This window comes from Galeopterus variegatus, unplaced genomic scaffold (genome assembly GCF_000696425.1).
Source record: "Galeopterus variegatus unplaced genomic scaffold, G_variegatus-3.0.2 Scaffold949, whole genome shotgun sequence".
Taxonomy (NCBI): domain Eukaryota; kingdom Metazoa; phylum Chordata; class Mammalia; order Dermoptera; family Cynocephalidae; genus Galeopterus; species Galeopterus variegatus.
In genome coordinates, this window is record NW_007727060.1 from 347,777 (window position 1) to 370,440 (window position 22,664).

Genomic DNA, 22,664 nt, shown 5'->3' on the forward strand with positions numbered 1-22,664 from the left:
CCCATCATATCTGTTCACTTGTCTTAACAAGTTCAAGGAACTGCTGTGATTGTTGTGTCTTCTTCCCCCTCCACCACTCTTTATTTGATTATGTGTTTGTTTATTTTTAGCTCCCACATTTTAAATTCCACATTAATGAGTGTGTATTCAGCATTTATTTTACAAAAGAGGGCCTTTCAAAATATCTAGTCCACCATACCCACCAAAGCCAACATCCCTTTTATTTACTTTCAGTAATGTTTCCTATTACTTATACTAATTTCATTATTCCTAGAACCCACTTACTTTTGTCAATTCAACTGGTTACTATGTGTTTGGTTATGAAGAAACAACAGCACTTTACCAGGGAATCTGATTATGAAATGAAGGATTTGCCACACCACTTCCCCTTGTTAATGGTTGGCCTATTGTTTCTGTCTTGTACAGTGAGGTGCCTTGTGTACTAGGGTCTACCATATCAGTGCAGAATGAGAAATATGCATGTCTTTAGTTGATTATAATTAAATGAACATTAGATATACATGCTGAACAAACGCACCAAGAAAATGACTTCAAGAAAAAGTTAACCCAGCCCTACTATATTCAAAATATCCCTAAACATATTCTGTAGGTATAACGATAAGAATCTCTAACTTTTAAATATGTAGCTATATGCTGTTATAGTACAGCATGAAAATGGTAAGATTCAATAAATAACTGTAGTAAATGTTTATATACAGCACATTGCTTAGTCAAGGAAATATGTTTCACCATCCACAATATGTTCAGACCACCTGCAATTTAAAAATAATCTTTTAAATAACCTACTCCCTTTCAATGAATATATTAACCAATTTTCTTTAGCCAAGTGAAAGAAAAGACCTTATGCTATAGACGAGTGTTTTCTGAATAGATTTAAAGCAATTAAATATAAATTCAAATGAAAATTTGGAAAGAGAGGTAAAATTTGTGTTAGCTGCAAGTTTTATGCCAATCTAAGGAGTAAAGACCATCTCCAGCATGAAGTAAAATCAGATGGCAGCCTAGATGAAGAACTCAGAAGATCCCAGCTCCTGAATCCAAACTTCACTAAGTCATTTCCCCATTCTGTCTACTATGTTAAGTTCCTAGAGGAAAAAAGGTACTATTTTTCTAATAAAAGTTTAAAACATCTTTTCAAGACTACTATGAATTACTCACTATTTTGAATTATTTGCCCACTATATGCATTCTCACAGTCAACCATAATAAGGTAGTTCTTATAAACTAGAGTTGAATGACTCAATAACATTCACATTCAGGGTTAAGAATAAGTTATGAGCTTTCTGGACTATGGTTAAAAGTTATTAGCAAAAATATCACATAGGAAGCAGTATACTTTCAAAATATTCTGATTATTTATTTTTAATTTAGATAGCCAGAAGTTTAATCCTAGTTCTCTCACTTACTAATTCTGTAATCTCCAACAAAGTACTTTATTATATGAACTTTTTTTTTAAAATCTGAAATAGGGAGAGTAACAGTAGCTATATCATAGGGACACTATGAGAACTAAAAGAAATAATGTAAATAATATGCTTAACATAATTCTTGACATATAGTAAGGGCTCAAAAAATCATAACAGTAGTTGCTGTTTTCACTAGTATTACTACTTTGATAAGGATGGTGGTGATTTTTGTTTTTTTTTTTTGACCAGTAAGGGGATCGCAACCCCCCGTACGGTGTGGTCTGCACCACACTCAGCCAGTGAGCACACCGGCCATCCCTACATAGGATCCGAACCTGCAGCCTCAGCGCTAACAGCACCGCACTCACCCCTGTGAGCCACGGGGCCAACCCAGGATGGTGGTGATTTTGGGAGACATGATTTAAAGCAATCTACTTGGCAAAAATTGCATATAGCTGGGTTTTAATTAGTTCTCAATTCCTACAACTAATGACAAAAGTAAGGCAAAACATAGCAGTATCTCAGTGCCTACACTTATTTTCTGAAGTAGTTGTTGTAATGCACACAAGATGTCTGAGATCTATATTACCTTATCAAGCACTGTGTATGGATTTTCTGCATTAAATCCCAGAGGGGCAGAGCATCTGAATCTCTCTCTGAACTCTGCCTGCTTTCCCTGGTCAGGGCAGAAAAAATAGAAAGTGAATCTCAAATAGATTCAATTATCCTTGTAAAACATTTCTTAAAGCAAAAAAACTTGGTGACTAGCTTACCTCAAACAAAATACATTTTTTCCTTATTAGAGTGACTTCTGCATTTTGGAGAGGTGAAACTTGATGTCTGACAGTTGCTGTGATCTTTTTGGTAGTTTCCCATTTTTCAGGTAATTCCTACAAAAACAAAGGTGCAAATGGAAAATTACTTCGGTTCTTAAAACAAATGAACCTCATAGGATTAAATAATTCTAATTTCTTCACACTAACCCATGACACCTTTTTCATTCTTATAGAAGGAGTTTCTCCCCCCAAAAGGTGATGGAGATTAAAAGGCTCAGAGCCACAGCTGAAGTACAGGCTGACCCACTGGCACTTCTGGGTTCAGATCTTCCAAGCATGTCCCAGAGTTGTTCTTATCTCAGAATAAATGGAAATCTTTTCAAAATAAACACAAATTTCCAAATTGTTTTGCTGCTGCAGGAATAAAATTAAAGTGCTCAGGAAATGATTTTGCTGACCTATACCAACTAGAAATGGAAGCCAGCCACATTTAGCAATTTAGCAAGTGAAAAAAATATGCTTTGAATCTGGTGGGGCAAAGAGGAAAATGTGAACCCATCTTATCCTCTGCATTCCTCTAGCTCCAAAGCTCTGTACTCTTTCTTGACAGAGATCTCGAGCATTGAGGTTGGGCTTATTTTACCTAACTAGGATTTTTGAAGGGAGAAGAAACACAGGGAAGAGAAGGTTAATTTCCTACTTGACGTAGAATAGAAGCAGGTGCCAACTCGACTCTGCTCTCCCTGCCTCCTATGCAAATAGGACGAAAGTGATTATTCCCATTGAAAAGCATTCCTTGTGTCCAGACTAACAAAGCATTGTTTCTCTGGGTCATCTCCTGGGACACTGAAATTGTTTTGTCATACAAAACCACCCGTAGTGATGGACTCTTCTTGTGCAGCTGAAGTGCAAAAATCAAAGGTTCTAAAAACTATTTTGTAACCCTTAATAAATATTTGACAAAAGTTTCAGCAACTGCCAATTATGAAGAGTGCACCATACACTCTTCAAATACAAATACTACTATACACAGTATTTGCGTGTGGTGGAGGGGTGCTGCAAAGGTGAAATGCATTCCTTAAGTTGTTTTGTAATCTGTCCAAGTGAGTGAGAGGCACACACAATAACTACTTCACATGACAGAACATGTTAATTTCCACCAGGAGGTCTATATATGATGGAATCACCATACTTGGAAGGCAACATGGTGTCTTGACAGCAACATCAAACCAGCTCAGGAACAAGAGACCTGGGCTCTACACCCCCTTGTCCTTCCATCTCGTGCTTCCTCTCATCAAAACTCTGCATCCTTATCTGTACAGATGGAGTCTCACTTTGCATTTCCCATTCCATTCCATGGACTAAATATTACCTGGAGTCCCTTCAGAGGCATGGCTGGGAAGGCAGGGAAGTCACACCTACGGGCTCAGGCCCCTTAACCCTTTTCCAACACAGATCTGCTTTATATTTGAGGGTTCCAAAAAAGCTTCCACTTGATAAAAATACATTTTCTTGAAAACCAAAAGATCAGATGATCTCCAGTGGTGTCGTCTTTAACTGATAGGATACACCCGAGGAGGAGATAACACTGAATCTGAGGCTGAAAGGAATGAGTAGGTATCACCAGGCAGAGATCAGGCTGAGATCCTTTGTGACCTTGTGAGGTATGACCACCAATATAGGATGAGGTGAGGGGGTGAGCTCTATGAAAACTGGACAGTACTCAGGAGGCTAGGGGCAGTCCATGAAGGTTTTTGAGTGAGGAAGGGACTTGATGCAACCTGTAGACTGAATGTCGCTTCAGAGTATATTGTAGATGAGTTCTGAGGAAGAACAAAGGGAACTAAGCAGCTAGTGCTGTGGTTGAGGTAAGAAGTAATGAGAACTGAATTAAAATGGGTATAAAAGAAATGCAAAGGAGTCAGCAGACCGAAGAGATGCTGCAGCAAGAGCCTGTCCTGCTGGGGGTAAATCCCCATGACACCAAGGAAGCAGCCCTTGAACTCTGAGCAGGCACAGCCACATCTAAGGGGTTTTCAGCACAGAACTAAGCATAGACAAGTATTTGAAAAATGTTACAACTGCTCATGACAATGAAGGAGAAACTGAAAGGATCTATCACAATTGCTTTAATTAAAATAAAATTGGGACCCTGTTATGCTCTACATGCAACCTGCACTGCCTATAAACCTTATTTTTCCTCCTGAGCAGCCTAAATCACCAACATTGTGACATACACATCACTAAATGTGTGTCCTGCTTTTGAAATATGGAAAAGCCTAATATTTCAATACTATCATAACCTAAAAGTGTGAGGCAAACTTTTATAATATCTGGAGGCCATGGCTGAAAATCCCCCCTCGTCAATTACTGGTGTTATGACTGGTTTCTCTATGAGATATATTTTAAGGTCCAAGATCTGACTCCAAGAATGTCCAAAGCTTTCTAAAAACAAGAAATATTTATAGTTCGTTCTACTGTAACTATTTCATCTCATGGTCTTGTTATACATCTATCTGTCCATGGCTTGTCATCTCACTCCATGTCTAACTGAACTGTCAGCTCTAAGGACAGCTTGATACTTAAATAGAATTTAATAATTCACATACAGCAATTCTTTATAGCCAAGAGAGCACTTGTAAGTACACTTTTGCATTTAATCCTCACAAAAAAAATGAAGGATATAAAATGGTGTGGCCACTGTGAAAAAGTTTGGCAACTCTTCAAAAATATAAATATAGGATTACAGTATGACTCAGCAAGTCTAGTCTTAAGTATATACTCAAAAGAACTGAAAACAGGTACTCAAACACTTACACACCAATGTTCATAGCAGCATGATTCACAATAGTCAAAAGACATAAACAAACCAAATGTCCATCAATAGATGAATGGATAAGCAAATTGTGGTACAAACATAAAATGGACTATTATTCAGCCATAAAAAGGAATGAAATACTGATACACACCACAATATAAATGAACCTTGAAAACATTATGTCAAAGTGAAAGAAGTTTAACACAACAGGTCACATATTGTATGACTCCATTTATATGAAATATCCAGAATAAGTAAACCCACAGAGACAGAAAAAGATTGGTGGCTGCCAAGGGTTGGTGGCAGGGCTTGGTGAGGGCTGAGGAGGAGCGGGGAGTGGCAGCTAATGGGTATGGGGTTTCTTTTCCAGCTGATGAGAAGCTTGTGGAACTAGGTAGAGGTGGTGGTTGCACAAAATGGTGAATGTACTAAATGCCACTGAACTGTACACTTTAAGATGAGTACTTTTATGTTACCTGAATTGTGAATTTCACTTTAAAAAAAAAAAGAAAAAGCATAGAAAGAAATTAGACATATTAAGTATAGACAAATTAAAAAAAAGGAGAGGGGGTGTCATGAAGGATATTTTACCAAAATGGAAGCATGTTTTGAGATGTTAACTTGCCAAGGCAAGCAGAAGAGATGGACTCATACAGTACTTGAAAAGAAATCTAAATGTGAGTTCTGTGCTCTGACCACTAGACTAGATGAACTAGAATCCAATGAAAGGTTTTTAGCTAATGTGCTCACCAATCACATTTGCAAGGTTCAATATAAGTGCAGCCTGGAAGCCAATGGGTGAAAAAGGTGTGTATATATATATACTCAAGCAACTCAGAGGCTCTCTCCCACCTAAACACCTTATAACAAGAAGGCAGTGGAGCACGGTGGTTAAAAGTGAGTATTTTGTCATGAAACACACCTAGAGTCAAGAGTTGGTCAGCTTTACTACTTGTGTGACCTTGACAAAATTATAAAATTTCTTTAGACTTCAGATTCCTAACCTGTAAAATGAAAACATTAATGTCTACAGTATAAAGTGTTTTAAGGACGTCATTAGGGAGCGTATTGTAAAGTACTTAGCTAAGTTTATGGAAATTATTATTTCACCTCTGTACTTACCTCCAGCTGAACATAGACTTGCTCAGGCATCTTCTGCCCATAGTTTTCCAAGAGTGTGATGGTTTCTTTTAGAGGGTCAAAGAGTTCATCAGTAGCTCTCTGTCGGCTTCTTACAGCAAGAAGATGCCCCATGATGTCAACTAAACCATCGTGATTGCCTTCACTTAATTCTCTCTGAAGTCCTGTGTCTGTCTCCTTTATAAATTCTTGTAGTTCATTCAAACTATTTAATATATATGTATATATACACACAAATTAAGTTCATTAAAACATTTAGTAGTATGAGATTGAATCTTACTGAACCAGAAATCAGACTGAATCTTATTTTCATTATGTACCTGATTAAACCCTTTTCATTATCTCTATTACAAAATTGGCAGCATTAATGCTCATTTTACAAAGCAATCAGTGTTGAAAGCTGTAATTCCAAAAACCGAAGTGCAAAGGCTACCTGTTGATGACAAATCTCAAAAGATGCTCCTGAAACATCCAGCTCCATTTCTTAATAATGTGCAGCAAGCTCACTTTGAAAGGCTTCATGTCCACCTTGAACCAACTATCAAACACTCTGAAGTCATCAAACTTGCTCATCTGAACATACAAAGCCTCATAAATGTCGATCTATAATTAGAAAACAAAATAACTATCACAATTCAATGAAAAGCCAATTAGCTGCATCAAATGCTGAGGGTTTTCCTTGCCTGTTCTTTGAATTGTTCAAGAGTTGGCGGCTGTTCAGGAATTTCTTCGTCTGCATGAGCATCCATCTCCTCAGATGACAGAGTATGGCCATACAGGAGAAAATGCTTCATAAACTCAGCTCGGTCATCCACCCAGAGGTAAGCGTAGGTCTCCAGGGTGTTTCTGAAATCGAAGACTTTGTTGATGACGGCCGCCACTCTGTTCATTATCTCCTGCCTGACCTCCGCCAGGCCTAACATGTTGTCCATATCACTCTAAATGAGAGGAAAAACCAAGCACTTATTCTCATTTAAGCGAATCTCACTCTATCAATTATGTGCCACATAACACGCCGCCACTCTGTTCATTATCTCCTGCCTGACCTCCGCCAGGCCTAACATGTTGTCCATATCACTCTAAATGAGAGGGAAAACCAAGCACTTATTCTCATTTAAGCGAATCTCACTCTATCAATTATGTGCCACATAACATTGTCCAAGGCAATTCCTCAAACGGAGAAGAGCTACCAAAATAAAAATTTATGTTGCTTTTTCCAACTTCTCCTTTTGTGTTCCCCATTGCCCCAATTTATTTTTGAACTGTTAACATAAAAGCTAATACTCATTTACAAAGTAAATACCTGATAATTTGCTATTTCCAGATGTGCTGCTACTCGCTTCACCTGGGCAGACATTCTAAAACTACTGCATAACATTTCTTCTAGCAGATCATAGAAGCCATCCCCAGCCTCTCTTTCTAAAGAAGGCTTAAATACAATCTCAGGGGGCATTAACATCATTTGAGCTTGAAAAAATGGTGCAGGTTTCAATTGTTTCTCTGTATTCCTCAGAAAGAAATCTAAGTCATGCATAATAGCCTGAAAAAAGCCTTCCACCACGATGTCATCAATGAATTCTACGTAAATTTTCCAGGTATCCAGAGAAGGATTAGCTTTGAAGAGCTTCCTGTTTTCCTAGAAACAGACAAGTATTAATAGATGAATATAAACAACGAGTATAAAAATGAAAGTCTTTCATTCAAATGGTTAAAAAAGGGACTGCATTTTTGTGCATGATGGAGGAGCATTCAAATGCTAGGCTGCGGAACCTTAAGCTAGGTGGCAAAGATCTAAGAAGGGTTCATAACATTAAGGTCACATATGAAACACATTCAGAAGTCATTCTTTAAAGGAAAAGTCAATGTGAAGATGGACAGGCTGGCTGGTTAGCTCAGTTGTTTAGAATGCAGCCTTATAACACCAAGGTTATAGGTTTGGATCCTCGTACCAGCCAGCTGCCAAAAAAAAAAAAATCCCATTTAAAATGCTATTTTCAAATACAGACAGGAAATATACTAGCTCCCAAGGGATTCTAGATGTGTCGGACTTGGGCTCTAGTTCTTGCTCTGAGCCTAACTCTACATGGCCTTGGACTCTGCCTTCCAGGGCCTTACCTGTAAATGAAAAGATTTCTCAAACTGGTCCTTCAAAGAACACTGTTCTGGGGAAATCCGAAGATCATTAAGTCAGGGGAGTGGTACATACTCTATGCTACTCCTGGAGACTCACAATGTACCTATTATATTAATGTCCATTGAATTTGGTTTAGCCCAGTTGTTTACAAACCCTATTCAAACACAGAGTTTTTTTTGTAAGCCATCTATAAGCAGCCAACGGAATAGTAACTCAGCTTGGGAAACGCTGGGCTGGGGAGTCTAAGAGTCAAAGTTTCCTCTGTACTTAAACCATATGAGCTTCCTCAAAGAAAACAATCAACAGAGTTAAAAAGGACCTACAGAATGGGAGAAAATATTTTCAAACCATGTATGTAATAAGAGCTTAATATCTAAAATATATAAGGAACTCAACTCAATAGCTCAATTAAAAAACAAATAACTCAATTTAAAAAATGGGCAAAGGATATAAATAGACATTTCTCAATAGAAGACATAAAAATGGCCAACAGTTATATGAAAAAATGCTCAACATCACTAATCATCAGAGAAATGCAAATTAAAACCACAAGGAGGAATGGCTATTATCAAAAAGACAAAAAGTAATAAGTGTTGGCAAGATGTAGAGAAAACGGAAAACTTGTGCACAGTTGGTGGGGATGTAAGTTAATACAGCCATTGAGGAAAAGAGCATGGATGTTCCTCAAAAAATTAAAAGTAGAATTACTATGTGATCCAGCAATTCCACTACTGGGTATATATCCAAAGGAAATGAAATCAGTATATCAAAGAGATATCTGCACTCCCATGTTTACTGCAACATTATTCATAATAGCCAAGATCAACCTAAGTGTTCATTAACAGATGAATGAATAGAGAATGCATGGCATATATACGTGCAGTGGAAAACTATTCAGCCATAAAAGAGAAGAAAATCCTGTCATTTGCAACAACGCTGATGAACCTGGAGGTCATTATGTTAAGTGAAATAAACCAGGCACAAAAAGAGCTGGAGAGATGTTGGTCAAAGGTTACAAAATTTCAGTTAGACAGGAAGAACAAGTTCAAGAGATCTGTTGTACCACATGGTGACTGTAGTTAATAACAACATATTCTTGAAAAACACTGAGAGATTTTAAGTGTTCTCACCACAAAAATGACAACTATGTGAGACATATGTTATTTAGTTTGATTTAGCCGTTCAACAATATTTCAAAACATTGTTATACATGATAAATACATATAATTCTGTCTGCCAACTTAAAAAAATAAAATAAAGAAAATATGAGCTGCTCTGCCTCAGCATTTCCCCCAAGCATGGGTGAGATAACGGACAGGTCAGTGGGGCAAATGGGGCCAGAAGACAGAGATGTGGTTAAGGACCGCTCTAGCTTGGGTGCTAGTCCTAGAGACACAGATTTAAGTCAGGTGGGCAGCAAGGTTGATTCTGAAAGATAAACTGGGTGGCAAAGAGTGCATAGTCTATACAGGTCAAACAGCAGATGCCCAAGACAGAAACTACAGCACAGAGAAAAGGAGACACTGGAATGAGAGCTAATTATAAAGTAGATTGTACTCTTCACTTCCTTTGATTATTTTCTCCTGGGGATATATGACCCAGGATGCGAAGATGTATGCTTTATGCAAGATCAGAACCACAGAGGGAGTCTAGATCCTGATAAGGCAGGGCAGAGCTGAGAGAATCCTTTTTTTTTTTTTTTTGCCATAGAACAAATTTAAGAACTGCTCCTCTCAAGGGTGCTGTCTTGCCCACCATCCAGGAGGTACCATTTATATCTATGTAGTCATATGACCTGCACCCTGGGGCTGTGCAGTACACATCTGGAAAGCTGTGCACAGCAGCCCTGGCTCCTTGGTAGGCACTAGAAAGAAAAAAATATAGATCTTAGAGCTGGAAAAGCAAAACAAAACAAAAAACACTTAAAGACCATCTTGTTTAGTCTCCCCATTTTAAAGATATGAAAACGAAGACCCAAAACACATCCACTTGTAGGAAGTTAGCAGCTGAGCTAGGACTAGAAACCAGTGCTCTTAAATTCCCAGGGTAGGGCCTTTTCTGACATGTTACAGTCATATATAATTTTTCAGTTCCGGTTTACATCACTTCAGTAGCATTTATAGGAAATGTATTTCCAACACATTAGGGTAAAGAGAGAAAATTGAAGAGAAAGTGGAGCATTGGGTCACTGAATGATTGCTCAGGTCCTTTTCAGACCCAGTCTTCCGCGGTTCTGCCCCTCTCCCACCTCTTTCCATCTTAAACTCTGACTCCAGACTATTCACCGAGCTCCCACATGCGTCAGAGGATGCAGCTGGAAAAGTCAGAATTGACCCACCCTCTGCCCTATTTCTACAGCTTTCCCTCAGACCACATTCCCCAGCAGAAGCCTGAGAACTAGGTTCAAAGTGATGTGCTAATAAGAGGGGGGGAAATCACCTAAAAGATACAACTTATATATACAACTCATTTAATTTCCCTCCCAAGGTTAGCTTCTATTCCCTCAAGTCAGAAGCTCTCCTCAGTTCTCGTACAGAAAACGCTAATTACAAAGCTTCCTAGCTTTTGCCTTAAGGAAAGAAATAGGAGAGTCCATTTATTAGTAGAAAAATTCCAACCTTATTCTCTGATGCTGCAAAACCTTGTTTTATAACAATTTCTAGGCATGCCTTGTATTGGCCATACTTTCAATGCATTTTAATCAGGATTCATAAATCTCAATGGTTTAAAACCCCTAGAGTTTGGGGATTATATATTTTTTATCATCAAGAAAATGTAACAGAAAAAACTAATTGCCATCTGTCATCTGTCCTCCATGAGACAGATTCTAATGCATAAATTGTTGTCAAGATGTCCTAAAAGTCATAGAATAATTCACAGCTTCCCAGAAACAACTAGCAATAGTCACTGGCATGACTTAATTAATATACTGCTGGAAACAAATTAATTTTGAGATATATACCTTCCTTACATGTCAGAACACCCCTGAGATTCTCTCCCTTCAGAGGAAGCAAGGCCCCACCCACACCTTGATTTCCAACTTCTAGCCTCCGGACTATGAGAGAATCAATTTCTGTCATTTTAAGACACCCTGTTTGTGGTACTTTGTTATTGCTGCCCTAGGATGCTGATGCAAGCAGTAATCAAAGAAGGTAAAGACCAAGTCTTTGTTCTAGCAAATTATTAGGAAGAAAAATTAAAAACTTTTTTAGAAATTTCAGACAACCTCAGAAGTCAACAGAAACTTTGAAACTCATATTAATTTTTTGCTTCTTTTTATTTTCTTTTTTGCGACACACACTTACTATAGCATATCAAGTGAACCACACCCTCTTTTTTGGTAAGAAAATCTGTTACCCTTCAAGTGCTTTCTTCACGTAGCTTCCAGGACACAACCCTCCCAGTTTTCCTCCTACTGCACTGGTTGGTTCTTTTCTGCACCTTTGGCTGGTTGTTCTTCCCCTCCCCTGTCTCCTAATGGGAAAACGGTGCCCCGGCCAATAGTCTTGATTTTTTCTATTCTATTCCAGCTAGACTCATGTTCTCAGTGACCTAATTCAGCCTCCTGGCTTAAATATCATTGTCACCCACGCCCCTTTAATTTGTATTTTAAGTTTGGACCCCTCTCTGAAACTCTAGACTAAAATCCAGTTGCCCACTCAACTCCTCTGCTTGACTAATTGACACCCCAAACTCAAAATGTCTAGAACTCAAATCCTGATCTTCCCTCCTAAGTCTCTTCCTCCCACAGCCTTCCTCAGCCGAATGGAACACGATTTCATCTTCCCAGCTGATCAGGACAAAACATGAAGAATAATCCTCAACACCTCTTTCCTTCACGCTCCACATGCAGTCTGTTCGAAAATTCTGTTTGCTCCACTTAATTCAAAATATATCCAGAATCCAACCCATTATAATCACTTCCACTGCTACCCGCCTTATCCAGGCACTATCATCTGCTACCTAGTGCATGATCTGAATGTTCACGTCCCCCCAAAATTCATATGCTGAAATCCTAACCTCCCAGGTGATGGTGTTAGGAGGTGGAGCCTTTTGGGAGGTGATTAGGTCATGAGGAAAGAGCCTTCATGAATGGGATTAGTTCCTTATAAAATAGGCCCAAGGGAGATTGGTCACCCCTTCCACCATATACAAGGACACAGTGAGAAGTTGGCAGTTTGCAATCCTAAAGAGAAACCTCACCAGAACCTGACCATGCTGGCGCGTTGATCTCCAGAACTACAGAAATAAATTGCTGCTGGTTTTAAGCTCTGCAGTTTTTTTTGTTATTTTTGTTACAGCAGCCAGAATACACTAAGATACCTCGATTACTGCTATAGCAACCCACTAGGTCTCCCGCAGCTTCCCATACCTCCTACAGACAGACTCAACACAACAGCCAGAGATCCTTTCAAAATGAAGGTCAGATCACATTTATTCCTCTCCTCAAAACCCTGCAGCCAGCTCCCTATGTACCTCAGAGTAAAAGCCAGAGTCTGTACAAGGCCTAGAGTCTCCCCTGGGCTGCCTGTGCCCACCCCCACCCTATTAGCACCTGGCCTCACCTGGCTCCCCTCTGCTCAGTTCCCCCTGCTCCCACAGCACCTGCTCCCCTGCTCTTCCGTGTATATGTCTGGCTGCCTCTGCCTGGAACACTCTTGCCCTCTGCTCAGATCTTACCTTCTCCTTGAGACCTACCTTGATCATCCTATTTAAAATTGTACCCTCAACCCCACACTCCAGAATTCCCTTGCCTTGCTCTAATTTTGTCTTTTTCTGCAGCACTTACCAGTTCTAACATACTGTGACTTACTGTGTCTATTGCTTATTATCTCTCTCCCCTCACTGGACGGTAAGCTCCATGAGAGCAAGACTCTTTGTTCTGGTCACTGGTGTATCTCAGAAACCTAGAATGGACTTGAGCATGCAGAAGGTGCCCAGTAAATATTTCTTGAAAAAGTGAATGATGATGGGCTAACATGAGATAGAAAATGGGTTACATACAATTTCCAGCAGGGAACGTGTAATTCATTGTTTGTTCTCCCATTGAGTATTAGCCTAGGGACAAGTACCTTCACTTTACACACGAGAAAATTCAGGCCCAGTGCCTGGAAGACTCAAGACTGAAAAGCCCAGTTTCTAGCCTCTGCCACAGGTACTCTCCCGACCCAACATTGTGGTGCTTCATGACGGCTGCAGTGTGTCTGTGCATGTGCACGTGTGTGTGTGTGTGCAAGTGTGTGTGGTCTGTTTGCCTTGCCCAAAGTGTTCATGGTTGGAGGACTGCGCAGATCTATAAGAGACTATTCCATATAAGAGGTGTGCTCAGACGAAATGCAGAATATACTCTTTCATACCCATCCTTCTTTTTTTTTTTCTGACCGGTAAGGGGATGGCAACCTTTGGCACGTTGCTGTCTGTACCACGCTCAGCCAGTGAGCGCACCGGCCATCCCTACATAGAATCCAAACCCGTGGCCTCAGTGCTACCAGCGCCACACTCTCCCGAGTGAGCCATGGGGCCAGCCCCATACCCATCCTTTTTCTACTTAGAAATAGGTGCCATGAGAAATCAACTTCCCCACCACTAGCACTGCCTGCCTGTGGGCACCATGCTCCTGTCCTCTGCCTTTCCTCCCTCTGCTACTGCAGAGGAATGTTCCATGCTCCTATCCAAAGCCAAATTCTACATGTATTTATCAAATCCCATTCCCTAAACAACTTTTCTCCAACAGTTTTTCCTCTCTACTAGATCATTCCAATCAACATGCAAACATCCACCAATATTAAAAATCAAACCCTCCCTAACCCTGACATACATGCCCCAGGTACTGCCCAGTTTCAGTTGGCCCCACAACAGGGCTCCTCAGGAGTTTATCGGCTTTCTTCACTCCCATTTCTCTCACTCTCTCATTAGTCCACTCCAATCAGGCTTCCTACAAAATCTGCCCCACCATAGTCTTCCCCATATTAATAAAAGGAACTCCATTTGTCCAGTTGCTCAGACCGAAAACCTTGAAATCATCCTTGACTTCTCTTGTCTGACTTCCCACAGCAAATCCTGCTGGCTCTACATTCAAAATAGATCCAAACTATGAAGTGCCTTTACCACTACCACCCTAGCCCAAGGCATCATCACCTCCCACCCAGCTTATTAGAGTGAGCTCCTAACAGTCTCCCTGTCTACCACTTCCTTGACCCCTGGGGTTTACACTTGACAGAGAAAGCCTCTGAGCAAAAAGTCTCTGGCTGCTATCGCTCCTTAGAGTAAAATCCGAAGTCCTCATACTGGCCTTCAGATCCCATGTGATGTGCCCTGAGTCCCTTTCAAACTTCACCCTCTACTACCATTCCCCTTGCAAATTCTGCTTCAGTCACAGTGGCTCTCTACCTGATCCTTGGACAGACCAAGCAGGCTCTGACCTCAAAGCTTTTGCAGCTCACTTTCTAGAATGTCCTCTGGATATCCAAATGGCTCATTCTGTTTCAGTTCTCTGCAGAAATGCTACCTTAGTAAAGAGGACTTCCCAACCACCCATGTAAAATCCTATCCCCCTTCCCATTTCTGCTATCCCTGGCCCACCCATTCTGATATCCCTATTTTTTACCCTTGCCCCTATTACCACTGACATATACATTTGTTATTTTCTCTTGCTATCTTCCCTGACCATAGTGTAAGCTCCATTAAACAAGGGAATCTTTGCTTTTTAACTTGTTTGCTTTTATTTTTTCTGCCTTCTGTTTCTTGGTTTTGCTTTTTGTTACACTGATAACCATAGAATAGTGCCTGTTACTATTTGAGGAACCCAAATATTTATGAAAAGGACAGTAACTACTGTTGTCATCCTTAGGAGACAGTCGAGAGGGTTCCATGAGATGATCCATCTTCCTGGATTAAGTTGTATTTTTTAGCAAACAAATCACCCCTGTCTTCCAAAGTAAAGGCAGCGTCTCTTCTGTGTTCTCTCCTGGGAAGGAACACACACTCCACCCAAGGTGTCCAACACATAGTAGGCACTCAACAAACACTGGTGGCTATTAATAGCATCCAAAAGAGGGTACAGCTATGACAAAGGTAAGGATCCCATCTCTAGCCTTTCTGTTTAATCAGAACATCTTATATTCTAATCTCTCCCCGCAGGAATGAGAGCAGTGAGGGCTACAGAAATTACAGGCAAGTAACACAAACTCTTCCACTTTAAATGCTTAACAAAACCATTCATAAAGCTCTTTCGGGCTCAATAAGAGAGTCTTTAAGTTAAATATTTTTGGCTCTTCTCTAAACTAAATGAAAAGATCTTCTATAAGCTTTGAAATCTTAAAAGCAATTACCTCCACCAAGTTGTGGATTTTGCAGCCATCTTCTTGGATTAACTTGTATTTTTTAGCAAACAAATCACCATTGTCCTCCAAAGTAAAGGCAGCATCTCTTCTGTGCTCTCTCCTGGGGAAGAGCGTACAGTCTGCCCAAGCCCTCATGGTCTGCTGGATCACTTCCACGTTGTTCTGTGTATGCTCAACTCTGTGCTCCAGCTCAGAGGTGGCCATTTTCACCCTCTCGATGTACCCCCAGCAGTCGTCCTGCCAGGTGAGCCACGTTGCAGCGGCTTCCAGCTGCTCATCAAGAGCCCTCAGCTCATCTTCAATCAGAGGGTATTCAACTTCCAGAAGAGTCTGTTTCAGCTTATTATAACCTTGCACAAGAATTTCAAGATTTCCAATGTACTGAGCAAAGAAAACCCCAAGACAAAAAAAAATTGCCAAATAGGTTAGCTCTTTTCTCTATCTCAGAGGCGTAAAAATGTCATAGGTTTATTACATTAATAATGAAAATTCAAGATATTTCTATTCAAAATATGCCCTAATATCTAAAAACACGAACCTTTAAGATAGTGTTTCTTTTTTGGAAGATGGCTAAGGCTGAATCTGGTATGTCTGGTTTCTTCAACATCAAAAGGTATTTTACTTCTCGCAACACAGCTACAAGCTATTAAAAGAAAATCATGGATTATTATATATTTTAAGAAGATAATTCTATTTTAACACAAGTTTAACTCAAAACACTTAAAATTTCATATGATTACTATATTTCCAGACTATGAAGGTACATAGGCTTTTGTTTCATATGCTTTTTAAAAACAAAAATCATACATTCCATAATATAGTACTGGTATATGAACTATCTCAAAATATTTTCAGGAAATTAGTTTCTATAAATTGGTTTTATGAAATCAGAAGGTAGAGGGATCCCTCAGTTGTCCAGATCATATATTTACATATGTGTGCTGAGTTTCACTAGCAAAATAAAGACATGCTATTCTTTGTATATATCTTAGGAAATGTAATAAGGGTGCAGAGTATAACCATCAAACTCAGTGAGTTTAACTTTGTCACTTCCTAGACTTGAATTTGGACTGAATGAAAAGCTGGGTCATCACTAATAGTGAATATATAATCCTTACTACCTAAAAATTCAGCCAAATGTTTAAGCTACTTTTTTTTTTGTCACATAAACTCACAAATAGATAATTTTATAAGCTTGCCCTTTACTTAAAGCATATCCATAGTAGGTGGATGTGCTTTAACAGAAAAAAAGCTTACTTTCTTATCTAGCAAGCTACCAGACTTGGAAAAGTTTGTTTAAAATATATGTACGTATACATACACACGTGCATATATACACACGACTAATATTTTATAATATCTGCACATATTGTATTATACAACTGTATACATATACACAATTGCTAATAAAGTTTCTGTACTTTCATTGTTACATAACATGTAATGAAATTATGAGAAAATAAATTTATTGAGAAAACATATAAAATTTCCCTTTCTTATATGATTTATCATGGGGTAACAAAAGGTCTGTTAAATAAAGGTAATATTCACCCTGGATATTATGTAACTGTTAATATTATTTTTGGTATGAATATGTTGTTTTACGTTTTTCATAAAAATTATTTTTAAAAAATCCTATCACTTTAATTACCATATACAAGCTTATCATCCCTTTGAAAGAAATTACAACAAATCAAAATTAACCGTTGTCCATCAAAAGCATGACACATCTTCATTCCATATATTCTATGGATTCCCCAAACCTTAACTTAAGTGATAAAACTTTAACTAAAAAACTGATACATGTTATGAATATATTCAAGCCACAAACCATCTTGTAAAGCTAATGATACAATTCAACTGAGCTAACATTTACCAAGTGTTACCAAGTGCCAGGTGCTATGCTAGAAACACAGAACACAAAGATAAAATAAAATGAACCCTACCCTCAGTAGCTTATTATCTAGTGAGAGTGAGGTCATGAAGAAATAATTACAAGAAGAAAACAAATAATTAATACAGAATTTGGGAAATAAAACAAAGGTCTACTAGAAGTTGTTTACAGTTATATTTCTCACAGCACTGACATTTTCCCAAAATAAAACAAATTACTAGAAGTATTAGGAATACACTTATAATAAAAATGACATCTATAAAACATCTCAAAAAGCCAAATCCCTACCTTTGGGTCAAAGTTGACACTGAGAAGACCATTTATGGCACTGAATTTAACTAAGGGTTGATTCAAATTGAACTCACAGATTTCATCCACATTACTTTTCCACTCATTATAGACACGATTTTCAAATTGGTCTAGCAAAGTGGTCATTTCAATAAATTTCTGATAAACTAAGGCATCATCAGGGTTGTCCAAGAATCTGTAGGAATAAGGTTTTTTTCTACTTGTGTATACATTAGATAGGTTTCAGCTTAATTATCTTATAATAATACACCATATAAAATACATAATATAAAGTATAATACTCTATAAGCAATCAGGAAGAGAAACATTAAAGACCAAGTAATGTTCATGGATTGTTTTTACTTTAAAAGACAGATAAAGAAAAAGAAGACACAATGATCACAATTCCTTGAACTTAAGACAAGTGAACAGATATGATGTTGATGGGGGAGGGGGGAAAAGGAGGAATTGGTAAAGGGACACAACAATCAACTACATTGTACATTGATAAATTAAAATAAATAAAAATAAATGTGAATAAATAAGTAAATAAAAGACAGATAAAGTTACAAAATAAATGAAACTTAAAAGATTTAACAGCAACAAGTTTTGACAGCAACAAGTTACCAATTCCTATGAAGGAAAAAAAAAAGGCACAGAGCACAGCATAACAAAAGAAATGTTAGTTTTTGGAGAAATGAAAAATAGTAACAAAAAACTCCAAATATATTGTGGGTGAAAAGGAAAAGTAAAAAGAAAAAAATGACCTGAAAACATGTAAATATATGAAATTGTAAGAGTCCCATTAAAAATATTCCAAAACCATGGGATGGGCCTCTCAAGAAATCCAGCCAAGGAAAAAGGTGAAATAAGGCAATGACATTTTATGTGCTATGAACAGTTCACTGCCACATATAAAAATCACCCATAACATTAGGATAATTTACCATGAAATAAACCTAACTACTTACAGAGAATGGAGAGATGCAAAGTTTGACCAAAACATCTGCAGTCGTTCAAGGACCTCTTTGGCCCATTTGATATTTCCTGCAGTAAATGGCATATTCTTGTTAAGAACTGCATGTCCATGTTCAATCTGCAGGTTGACATTTTGGTGAAGAGGAAGAAAGAGAACATTTAATAAGAGTGCCTTCAAACCTTGTAAGCAATTGTTCATTTTGGTACTTTCACAAGTAAGTACATAAGGTATGTGTGTTAATAACTTGATTAGCAGAAGAGCAGAACCCTAAAGCAGGCTGTCCATCTCCATGAGGAAGCCAATTAAAGCATAAAAATGTTAGTGCCTGTATCTAATCTTTAGGCATAATCAAATATAGTTCTAGCAGATGGCTATTACCTGCAAAAATGATACTGTGGATGTGCTCAACCTTACCCACCACTTACCTGTTTCATGTGTTCATTATACAATTGCTTACACATATCCAACTCTGTATTAAACATATGCACTAGTGTGCTGTAATGTGGGCTGAAAATTTCCATGACAACTGGTTTCTCTAGAAAATTCCCAAATACGGTCAAAAGCTATAAAAAAATCAAATCGAAGAAAATCAAGGTAAAGTTCAGAACTATGAGTTTCTAACACAAAAACACTCACAATTTCCCCCATTAAACCTCATATACCTCTAGATAGAGGAAAAGTCTGGAACCCTAAAAGTATACTGCAATGCCTCAGAATGTAAAACATATTTTTTGCATCTCCCTAAAATTTCTATACACCTCAAAAACTAAATTCTAGATGTAATTTCGAGAGGGGTCAGAAATGAACCACTGTCTGACAGCAATCCCTGCTCACAGCTAATACTACTTCTTGCTGGGCTCCAAAGAATGTTTTAAAGATGTTTTCAGACATAACAATAGAAGCAAGATTTATGTACTTGGTATTTGTTCTTTCCTCCTATCTATGTATCCTTTAGATATAAGAATATCCATATCCATATGGAGGACTTCTAGGTCAGACCATCAATAATTATATCATATGTCCCATCACAGTGGCTGCCTGTCATTGGCCCCTGGTGCATCCACACACCCCAGCCACCCCAACAATGGTATGGGTCAGCAGTGCTGACTGTCCAAGGACAACCACTCCACAGGTGGACAGCTCCTTTGATATGAATGTTCTGGCTCAAACTGATGTCTTCAGCTAATCAGATTCTTCCTTTCTCAGAGAGTCAAGGCATGACTGGCTGAATCCACGATGACTAAAATTATGAATAGAAACTACTAGCAAGCAAAGGAAGCCAACTAATAGTGGACAAAAGAAAGCAGACACGTGGTCTCAACAGGATCACATTACCAGCAAAACAGAAGACTGGAGGTCCACAAACTCCTCTTGCTCAGTCAGTGGAGCCCCCTAGACTTCAAACTAACCTTCACCACCAGACTCCACAAAGCTTAGCTATCTAGTGAGCCTAACCTTGGATTCCCATTAGCTTCCTGTCTTGTTTACTGCCATACGTAGATTCTTCCATGCACCAGCAAGAGACAGCTTTCCTCGAAAGCAAAATGATGTAATTAAAATGTATATTTTTGTATAACCAATGTTTAAATAGTACTATCCAGGCACTGTATGTTAAGGGCCTTAAAAATGCTGTTATTATCACATGCTCCAGATGAGAAAACTGAGTTACAGAGAGGGAGTAACTTGTCCAAATTCATACAACTAGTGGTACAGCTGGGATTTGAAACTGGGCAATGTGGCATCTGGGTCTGTGCTTCACTGTACAGCTTCTTATCAGCTAACGTGCCATGGAAAGTTACGTTATTTTGATTACTCCATGTGGGTTTCATAATATGTTAGTTATTAGGCCTGTTATATAGATATTTTCTCTAAAAGAAGACATCTCCTCAAAATAACTAAACATTTAAGGTGGCAGAAAAACTATATACCAAGGCTTATGCCTTGTTAGCAATATGGCAAAAGATAGAGATTTGTTCTTTTTCTTAGAGAATAGGTGTCTCCCAGAAATTGTTTTACTACCAAAAAAAATCATCATTACAAAAATTTGGTAAGCATTTTAATAAATTATATTCATTGAGGAAAAAACATAAAAAATTATACAAACTAAAATGTAAATTAACTATCTTGGGGGCCAAATTAGACAAATGCCTTCTGGCTTTTTCTAGTAACATCAATTACAAGTACAACAGAGTCTGTTAAATATTTTTAAATCCACTTGGTTAGCTGCTAACTAGGCAAAATGTAAATTATTAACTTTCTTTTCATAGACACTGTTTTGTTGAGTTTGGGCTTCATGTAAACATTCAAAAGTAAACACCGCCTCATAGACTTAATTGCATTCCATGTACTTCAACAATTAGGAAATACATTGATTTCCCGTTACTTTTCAAACACTTATTATACTGACCACAACTGAAATAATACCAGAAGCTCCCCGGCTATTGCTCATCTTGCCCACCTTCTTAATTCCAAGGGTAGAAGACAAAAAACATAGACAAAATATTCTTTGGGGAGGTCGTAAAGCCAAAAAGTAGTAAGAAAAGTCTCAACCATTTAGGCAGTGCACATTATCATAATTATTCATCATCATGAATACATAAAATTATCCTCCAGGATGAGAATAAAGGTTATCTGAACCTCCTGAGTCTTGTCATAGTAGAACTAGGAGCTATTCTACAAAGTTCATAGACATTTCCCTTCACACAGACCTCAAAAAGCTAAAGATTGATTCCCACTATATGCTTCTATACCTAAATATTCCAAATTAAGATCTGTAAGGTTAACCTTAATTTTATTTTACTTCTCAGTTTCATTAGGTAATACACAGTTTTTCATAACTCTGTTGTCACTGTTCAAAGTAGTACATATTTATATTTATCCTAGGTTTACCTCTTTGAAAGATTTTTTTTTTTAATTTGCGACCACCTTAACCATATACACTTCAGAATTTTATAGCTTTCAAATTGTCTGAGTCTTTTTCTAGACACTTCTTTTTCTTAACACCCTTCAGTCTACCTTCATGTGAATTTCAGAGTCATTCATGAGCATTTTGTTTGGGTTTTTAGTGAGTGCCAGCACTCTACGTTTTGAGGTACTATGGTTTTATACCTGAGTAGAATAGTGTTTAAGTTCCAGTGCTCTTCCTGGCTACATCTTTGACAGTAACAGGCATCAAATAGTCATCCTCACAGAACAGTCTACAAATATTTCTTCCCTGAGACCAACAGTAAATGGTCAGAGTTCATCAACCTGTATCTACGATTGAAATCATTTTTTTCCCTAAGTATACAACCCTATAATTTTTCTTCTGCCATTACTCTTCCAGTATTTGATCCTCATCAGTGTATCATTTCAACATTCAAATTACCAGTCAGTCCATCTCACCTCAAAGCAGTTATTAAATGCCTGCTTCGTATGGCACCGCAGAAAGCAACCTAAACATAACAAAAGCTATGAGATGATGCTCCCACTTTGCAGAAGTTATGAGAGCGGGGTCTCATCTCACAGTTTTTCAGCCGACAAGAAACAAGTATATGGAAAATGAAAGAAAGAAATACATGACAATAAGGTAAGATATAAAATTGTTTAGAAAAAAATAACTGGCGTGTACTATAATAGAGTCCATATTAATGGCTATGATGAGGGCAAGAAGACAGACTTGAATTAAAAACAGCTTGATGGGGCTGGCCCGGTGGCGCACTGGATAGTGCGCCGCTTGGGAAGCGCGGCGGCCCTCCCGTCCGAGGGTTCGGATCCCACGTACAGACCGGCTCCTGCTCACTGGCTGAGCGAGGCGCGGGAGCAACGCTCCAGTGAGCGAGGCGCGGGAGCAACGCTGAGGCTTGCGATCCCGTCGCCGGTCCCC

At 38.4% G+C, this 22,664-nt stretch overlaps 1 protein-coding gene across 1 annotated transcript in view; it reads right to left on the bottom strand.

The window, feature by feature from the left end:
- DNAH11 (dynein, axonemal, heavy chain 11) overlaps positions 1-22,664 on the bottom strand; it is a 364,599-nt gene that overhangs the window by 298,911 nt on the left and 43,024 nt on the right. The window contains exons 14-24 of the mRNA XM_008573669.1: positions 19,225-19,362; positions 18,792-18,916; positions 17,821-18,016; positions 16,177-16,281; positions 15,627-16,019; positions 7,465-7,797; positions 6,845-7,099; positions 6,595-6,764; positions 6,144-6,366; positions 2,201-2,317; positions 2,017-2,103 (exon numbers count right to left, since the gene is read on the bottom strand). Of these exons, the coding sequence (XP_008571891.1) occupies positions 2,017-2,103; positions 2,201-2,317; positions 6,144-6,366; positions 6,595-6,764; positions 6,845-7,099; positions 7,465-7,797; positions 15,627-16,019; positions 16,177-16,281; positions 17,821-18,016; positions 18,792-18,916; positions 19,225-19,362 (2,142 nt within the window). The remainder of the gene's footprint in view (positions 1-2,016; positions 2,104-2,200; positions 2,318-6,143; positions 6,367-6,594; positions 6,765-6,844; positions 7,100-7,464; positions 7,798-15,626; positions 16,020-16,176; positions 16,282-17,820; positions 18,017-18,791; positions 18,917-19,224; positions 19,363-22,664) is intronic.